Source organism: Gavialis gangeticus, unplaced genomic scaffold, assembly GCF_001723915.1.
Source record: "Gavialis gangeticus isolate Ggan-Ray unplaced genomic scaffold, GavGan_comp1, whole genome shotgun sequence".
NCBI lineage: Eukaryota > Metazoa > Chordata > Crocodylia > Gavialidae > Gavialis > Gavialis gangeticus.
In genome coordinates, this window is record NW_017729032.1 from 2195112 (window position 1) to 2203573 (window position 8462).

At 43.7% G+C, this 8462-nt stretch overlaps 1 protein-coding gene across 1 annotated transcript in view; it reads left to right on the plus strand.

The window, feature by feature from the left end:
- The window catches only part of UVRAG (UV radiation resistance associated), a 210880-nt gene that overhangs the window by 162188 nt on the left and 40230 nt on the right, over positions 1–8462 (plus strand). The window contains exon 13 of the mRNA XM_019524976.1: positions 1261–1339. Coding sequence (XP_019380521.1) covers positions 1261–1339 — 79 coding nt within the window. The remainder of the gene's footprint in view (positions 1–1260; positions 1340–8462) is intronic.

The window sequence follows — 8462 nt, forward strand, 5'->3', positions numbered from 1 at the left end:
ATAGATGCTTCTCAAGCAAATCCTGGGACGTCATTCTCCCCTTGTACTCGGCCTTGGTGAGGCTGCAGCTGGAGTACTGCGTCCAGTTTTGGGCTCCACAATTCAAAAAGGATGTGGAGAAGCTTGAGAGAGTGCAGAGAAGAGCCACGCGCATGATCAGAGGTCAGGAAAACAGACCTTACGACGACAGGCTGAGAGCCATGGGGCTCTTTAGCCTGGAAGAGCATAGGCTCAGGGTGATCTGATGGCCACCTATAAGTTTTATCAGGGGTGTTCACCAGTATCTGGGGGAACGATTGTTCACCAGAGCGCCCCAAGGGATGATGAGGTCGAACAGTGATAAACTATTACAAGACCGTTTCAGGCTGGACATAAGGAAGAATTTCTTTACTGTCCAAGCCCCGAAGGTCTGGAAGAGCCTGCTGTCGGAGGTTCAAGCACATACATTGAACACCTTCAAGAGTAAATTGGATGCTTATCATGCTGGGATCCTATGACCCCAGCTGACTTCCTGCCCCTGGGGCAGTGGGCTGGACTCGATGATCTTCCGAGGTCCCTTCCAGCCCTAATGTCTGTGAAATCTATGAAATCACATCAAAGCGAATTCACACATACAGAACCCAGATAAAGCAAAGGAAATCTGTAGAATGCACGTAATTAGCCACATTAGTCTGAAGCCAAGTAAAAGGCAGGGTAGATTTGCACCTTACAGACTAACTAAAGTAGAGAGATATAGCACAAGCTTATATCATCTGCATCTGAAGAAGTGATGTCTAGCCCACAAAGGCTTGTGCTAATAATATATTAATATATATGTATACACTTGAATTTATAAGGTACAAATCTACCCTACCTTGGTAAAGAATAGTCCATGTGCAACAGAGCTGGACTACTCATTCCATCTAGGAAGAGTACACACCAACTGCAGATGCTTCCTCAGCCTGATGAAGGGTATTTGTACCCAAAACCTTGCAAAGAAGAATTTTTCCAACTGTATGAGTTGGTTTAATAAAAGAGATTGGCTTTACCCAAAGCACCTTGTCTGCCTATTTACAGCTTTCCATGTAGCATGATGTACAAGCTTTCTGACAAATCCAGGAAATCTACCTTGTTTGAATCTTGGAGAATTGCATTTTTTTTTTATTGTTTGAGGTTTGTTTTTATGTCCCCTCCATATCAGTCTGTGCCTTTTAAAAAAAAAACCCTGATACTTCTTTTTTTATATGATAAAAACAGATTTTTTTTCCTTTTCCTCTTCAGGTTTCCATTGTATCCAAAAGGAGGGGAAAAACTTCAGTTTGAGTATGGAGTATACCTTCTCAACAAAAACATAGCACAGGTAAGGAAACACTGACTTGTTATATAGAGTTGTGGGGGGTTTTTAAGCCACCGCTATCTCCTATCTGCTTCATAGACTCTTAAGTAGTTTTCTAACACTCATTTTTTGTGGGTTTTTTGGCTCCCAGCACAGACTGTACCCACAAGTCCGCCTTCAGTCCAGATGATGCAGTGCTCCATGCAGAAAGCTTCCATGTATTGTTAGGGCTTGCACAACTCTAAGGCTACTATTGTAAATGGCTTATGGATTGGATGCAAAACACCATTGACTTCCTTGGACTGTAGTTGACCTTTTGCAGTGGCTTCCACGTAAAGCTCTTTAACAGGTTCCCAAGTTAATGTTTCTTTTATTTTTAAATTGAAGCTGCACATGGTGGTCCACATCATTAGTCTTATGCACTAAAGGAACTACTAATTTTATTTCTGTTGCTGCATCTTAATCTGTTTCCATCTCTCCTCTTTTCCTGTCCTGTGGCTCTAACCAGCTGTCTGCTGCTTCGCTTGATGGGATTCTCCAAATACCGTGTTCAGTTCTTTTTAACCTCTTCCAGTATAACGAGATTACTTCCTAATTTATTTATTTTTTTAAAAAGAATAACTAGAGCATTCCTGTTTTGTCCTGAAGTATATTGTTAAGATTACTCCTCTCTTTTATTTTTATGCCAAACAATATTTATTGTACTTTGTGTGTATTGTTTCTGAAACCACTACAAAGGTGAGACTTGGGACACAAGGCTCCAGAGTTGTCATCTGGCCCCCAAACATGACTGAAGTGCCTCAGATATTGGATCATATACTGCTGTATTTGAATTTTCTTGTACTCAGAGAGACTCTTCTTTCACAAAAAGTTGTGTGCATGTAAACAGAGGTCTGGTAAAGACTTTTTTAGTGTTTCATTCCCAGCTGTTGAGGTTGAAGAATAACTGACATGTGTTAAACTGCTTAAGAAAAGTCAATAAAGACATAACTTGGCACTGTATGCATGTATAGACAATAGGACCTTTCAGCAGACCAGCAGATAGAGGAACTGTTTCAGGAAATGTCACACTTGCTTTAAAATGCAGTAAATTGACCACCAAAACTTAAAGGGAAAGAATTTCATTTTTTAAATCTTTTTAAATGCTGCTTTGGAGGTTGGAGTTGGGGACCATCAGTTCAGGTGGTCTTTACAAGCTCTCTTAGTACACCTGGAAGTTTTATTCAAATAGGTCCCTCTCTAGGTACAAGCATAGAGGGTCTTCTCTGTGCAGAAGTGAGCCCATGTGGGTAAACCTCCACTTCTCAATCTGAAGTGCTGTCTCAGCCCCCTTTTCCCTGGAACACCACCATCGCCTCGAGGGTCAGGCAGGACGAGGAGCATGGGGTTGTCTGCATTCCACCCCACCAATTTTGTTGACCAGACAGTTTTCTGTCAGGAGTAAATGCAATTCTTTAATGCTTTCCCCTTCATTTCTGCTTTGTGATTCTGCAAGAGAAGTACTGGTTAGAGCAGGGGTGGGCAAAATGCGGCTCGCGGGCCAGATGCTGCCCACCAGGCCATTCCATCTGGTCCGTGGGGCCCCTAAAAAAATTGGAAAATTAATATTTGTCTACCCCTGGCTGCCTGCCATGCAGCCCTTGATGGCTTGCCAAAACTCAGTAAGTGGCCCTCTGCCCAAAATAATTGCCTGCCCCTGGGTTAGAGCCATCACGAAGAGATCTCCGATTATTCATATGAGACGGGGTCCTTCCATGTGCCTCTTCATGAGTTGTGTGATTGGCAAGCAAAGTCCCCTGCCAACTCTCCTGAGCTCCTGTGCATGGAGAAGAGGCTTAATAGAGAATGACACGCGCTCCTCTCAGTTTTTCCTGCCGTTGTGTTGTTGCTTTCCTGTAGGCTTGGAGCTTGGGTGCTGGGGAGAGAGACCTGGTCCATACTAAGAAAAATGGCTGAAATCAAAACTTCTCTGGAGATAAACTGCTATTTTGTTAAGCATTAGGGTAATCGCAATGAAAACCACATCTTACACTCTGGAGAATTAAGATGGAATTTGAAGCAGCTCAGTACTAGGTTTGTGAGCCTCTATCTGGGGAAACTTGCTTTGCTGTTACATTCTCAATTTCAAAAGAATGCGTTTAATTCTGGACATTCATAACAATTTCAGTCTGCTTCTAGGTTCAAATGGGTTTCAGGCTCAGAACTTCTCCCTTCTTTCATTTGCAAAATCAAAGCCTTGGCTAAATTCATGGTGCAGCCCCCTTCTCTTTTTTTTTTTTTTTTTTTCAGAGTTAATATTAGGAATCTTGCAAACTTCCAGTTAATACTTCAGCTCTCTTGAACTCCAATTATAATGTTCTTGCAGCATTATAATTTTTCTTTTTCCCAGGACCTTGTCAGTAGGTATGCGGATTGTGATTACTAGCTTGTAGGGTTTTAATTGAGAAATGCAAACCTTTATCCAACTTAATAATCAAAGAAAATGTCAGTAATGATAAAGAAAAACTTCTTGTTCAGGAAGAATGTCCAGGTCTTGTAACAATTGGGTTTTGGAGTATCAGGGATGGGAGGAAAACTTGGTATGTCTTTGTACTGTCTGTAAGTGCGACATAATGTATACCACTGCCAGTTTTAAATTCTTCCCTGCAGCGTACCCTGACTGGCCTACACCTGTTGGCTTGTTGGCAACGCTTGCTGGTTGCCAACCAGTAGGAAGGCCTAGTATCTTTTTTCGTCCTTCACCTCCTCCTTTTTCTTTCTCCTACCTCAGGAAAAAATGTATTTGTTCCTTAAAATTATGCTAAACATCTGTTCAGAAACCTATCTAGGATTTCTGCTTTTTTTGTGTCGTTCCTAAAATGTAGGACCATCATTGATGAAAGGAAAACCTCAGCAAACATTAGTGAATAGTCCCATTTGAAGTTTCATAGACATTAGGGCTGGAAGGGACCTTGGAAGATCATAGAGTCCAGCCCCTACCCAAGGGTCAGGAAGTCAGCTGGGGTCATAGGATCCCAGCACGGTAAGCCCTTGAAGAGCCCTCCAGTGGTGCCTGTGGCTCTGAAGACAAGTGCTAGCACAGACTGTAGAAGTTGTGAAGTATAGCATTGCTTATATTTTTTCCCAATAAATTAAGGCTTTGTGGGTATCATTATTGTTCATTCTACTTAACTGTGCGTTCTTAACAGTCCCCGCAACCTTAAATATTTGATATGGAAACTCATTATGTAAGGTTAGTACATTGTGTATAATTAGATGTATTAAAATTCTACTTGATAAAAACGTAGTGATCCCAAGGGAAAATAATAAATGTCAGTGCATGTAAGCTGCTTTTATGTAGTTTGATTATAAATGTCATTTATTTAAATTGTGTAAAGATAGAGGAGAAGTTAAATTGGCACTTAAAGTGATTTTTTTTTTTCTAACTGGCATACAGAGAGTTTCTAAAATATATGCAGCATTACTTGTCTTCCTTCTAATGCTTTGCAAACCTGAGTGGAAAACTTAAGCTTGAGACACAGTAATATTATAGTTAGTGTGGAATGGATGGGCCTCACTTGTCTAGCTGTCTGCTTTTCCTAAAAGCACTTCCTCACTTTTTTTTTCCCATGCTGCTTCCTCTGTCTGGAGAAATTCCATGTTAAAATTCATAAAGCCAGTAGTTCATCTTTTTAAAATCCTTTCTTGAAACTGCCCCTAGCCAGGATGCCTACAAATTACTTGGATCTTCCTGGTTTTCTCTGATAAAATCACAATTTCTCTGATTTAAAAACCCCCAAATCTGCAATTAAATGAAACACCACTAGTGTGTGTGTGTGTGTGTGTGAGTGTGTATATGTATGTGAATATGAGTAATTGAGGCACTGGTAGGCTTCTGAACTGCTTTGCAATTGTAGATATATCAATAAAGCATTGCCTGAATCACTATAATAAAATAAATTGTAAATACCTATAAGTTTTACTATTTGATTTTGGGTTTTTATCATGGAAAATCAGAGCTTTCCCCACCCCCTTAGCTCATGGTATGCAGGTCCAGAACCCTTATTCCCAAGCCACAGCCCCCTGGCCCTGCTGATGCTTCTTGTCCCTCAACACCCCCCACACTGCTGGAAGGGACCTGGACCTGGATCTGCTGCCTGTGGGAGGTGCTGGCTCCTACAGCATAGCAGAGTATGGAGCCCAGCTCTCTCTCCCCCGTGGGCAGCATGGCCGGAGCGGAGCCCATGGAAGGGTGGATGTGGGCTTGGGTGCAGGGGTGCAGGCCATGTGGAGAAGCTCCTTGCCACTGAGATTCACGCTGCCCTGGCAACATGCTCCCTGCCTGCCCTGCAGCAGTGAAGGGCACAACCTGCACCACTTCTGCTGCTGCTGTCAGGTGAGTAGGGGACACCTAACCAGGGCAACGCAGGCTTGCAGCGGCGGGGAGCTTCCCCATCCTGCTCTGCTCTGCTCTGCTCTGCTCTGCTGAGCTGGGTCCCACCCGCTGGGCTGTGGAGGCCCTGGGGGAGAAGAGCAGGGTAGGAAGCCCAAGCCTGCAGAGAGTAGTGCACTTCCACCCCTTCCCCGCACACAGATCTAGGGGGTACTTGTGCCCCAGTTCCTCCCTGGGAGTGCGAACAGTGGTGGGGAGCCAGCCCCTGCCCTCTCACTTCCCAAATGAGTTGCCCCATGGCCCTGTCCCACTCCCCACCGGGGCCCTCAGCTGTGCAGTCCCCCAACCCCCACATGCTGCCCTAGCCCTGCCCAACTCAGTCCCTCACTATGGGGGCCTCAATCCCCTCCACCCCCTGCACCCTCGCTTACCTACAGGAGCTGCTCTCCAGGCTGCCTGGCAGCCATGTGCACGTGTACATGTGCACATGCACATGGCATCCCCTGCCTGACTGTCTTCCTCTGGCTCCCCCCAGCCCCTTGCAGGCTGGAACTGTGCCAGCCTGCAGGGAGCTCTTTGCAAAACTGCAAAATCCACATGTTTCTCCATTAAATGAGAAATCTATAGTTTCTTGGGTAAAGGAGGAAATCCACTTTTTTTTCCTCCATTTTTTTTCCATGGAAAATGGAAAACCCAGATCCCTGGTCATTAGTAAGGCAAGTGAGAAGCTGTGACTTCTGCTTTTTGCTAACCTTGCCATTCAGCTCTCCCAGTACACTTTTGCCCCATTCATCCATTTTTAATCCCCCTTTGCCATCTTACATGCAGATTGCAAACTCTGTGGTGGGGAGAACAGTCTCTTACTTGTCCATATAGAACTTAACACTAAGGGGCCTAGATCCTGTTTTGGGGCCTTTGGGTAGGACTGTGGTGCTAATCTCATGTAAATGCTTTTCAAACTTTATTACAAGCTGTGGCTTCAGATCAAAATGTTATGCTCTTATGCGAGCACTGTCCAATAGAAGAGCTGTGAATTGGCCAGGCTGCTGATGTGCAATTCAGCACATTTTAAAACCCTGAGCCGAAAAGTATTTTGTTTCCCCACAAGGGATTTAAGGGCTGAGGAAGCATTCTTCATTATCCAAGCACCCAGTCCTGCTCAGAAATCCTCTTCTCCCCATTTACAGAAAGTGATTTCTCAATGTAGTGCATTAATTGTTGATGTCTGGCAAACAAATGTTCAGTCATGGTGTAGTGCTACATTGCTCTTTCACCCTTTCAAATTTATGCTGCGTTCCTTCAGACGAGAGGCTTTAGGACTGAAGTTTAGAGTGTCACTCGTTGCCTAGCAAATGACACTGTTACTTGCTAAACCCCTTATTAATTTTACAAAAAAACTTGTGCAGTTCAAGTTGGAAGTCCAGCAGTATGATTGTGCAGGGTATAACTTCAAAATAGCTGGTATAATGTGAAACTTAATTTAACAATATTCATCCTCTGCTGCGTAAGCCAGAGAGAGAGAGGATGTTGCCAAATGAGTAAGAATCCAATGATTCAAATGAAGCCAGTTAGCTTTTCTTGCCTACTGATAGTCGCAACAAGTTAAATGAAGTTTGAGAGTGAAAACTGGACTCCCAGGTTTTCTTCCCAATTGTTCTTTAGGCAACCTCTGTTCGTTCGGGTAAATCACTGACTTAACTCGTTACTGAATTTTCCTATCTACCCATTGGACTAAGTGCTAATTTAAGAGTGTTTTGGTTTCAATTAATATTTGTAAAGCAATCGTTATTTTGAGCTTGTTTCAAAATGGCAGGGCCATGCTTCAGTAAATCAACAACTTCTTTCCTTCCTTACGAAGAGTTTTTAAGGCATTAATATTGTTGCTGGTATAACACTTGTACTCTCTCTCGCCATACTCCCAAAATGTTTTGAGTTTAGTACATCGTAAAGGTACAAACCATAATCCCATTTCCAGACTGTAACTTCTACAATCCTGGATAAAACTGATCCAGATCATCACAGGTGATGGGCATTTTTATCAATTCTGCGCCAGGCTATAGACTCTAGTCAGGGCTGAGTAGCTCCTGTCTCCTATCAGTGGCTTGGCACAGCTGTTTCTTGCAGAATAGCATCCTACTCTGAACGAAGATCAGCTGAACACTGAAGGGATGGATGGCCCCATTCCCAGTTGCTTGAGTCTAGCCTTCTGGGAGCTGAAAGTTTCCCTTGCTTGTAGAAAGGGATGGACACCACAGATCTGGAGAGACTGCGTGAAAGTCTTGTGTGCCATTAATTACCGAGAAGCAGCTCAGTTTCATCAGGTTTCCCAAGCCTACAAACCTTTTGGGGAGAGGCTTTCCGTTCCATTCCCACAATCAGAAAGAGGCGCAGCGAAATGGCTAGAGCGTATATGATAGCCTGTTGGTTACTGAAGTAACAAGACTTGGTTACTGCATTTGAAATACAGATTTGCAGAACGTTGTTTTACTTCACACAGCCTGAAAGTGCCAATTCAGGGTGTGGATGTTCGTAACGGTTGTACTGCTCTTAAATGTCACTAATTGGGAGGTGGTTCATAACTGTCACGGGTCAGAGGTGTCCACAAGTGGTGTTCTAGCACTCCAGGAAGCATGATCACCTTTTAGGTGCTTGCACCCATGCTTTTGGGGCCCCAAGGGTGGGTGATCTTTGGCAGGAGGGTGTTTTTATTTTTCTGCTTTTCCTTGGGTGTGTCTACACTAATGCCCGTGGCATGGGGAACAAGCAGGAGGAACT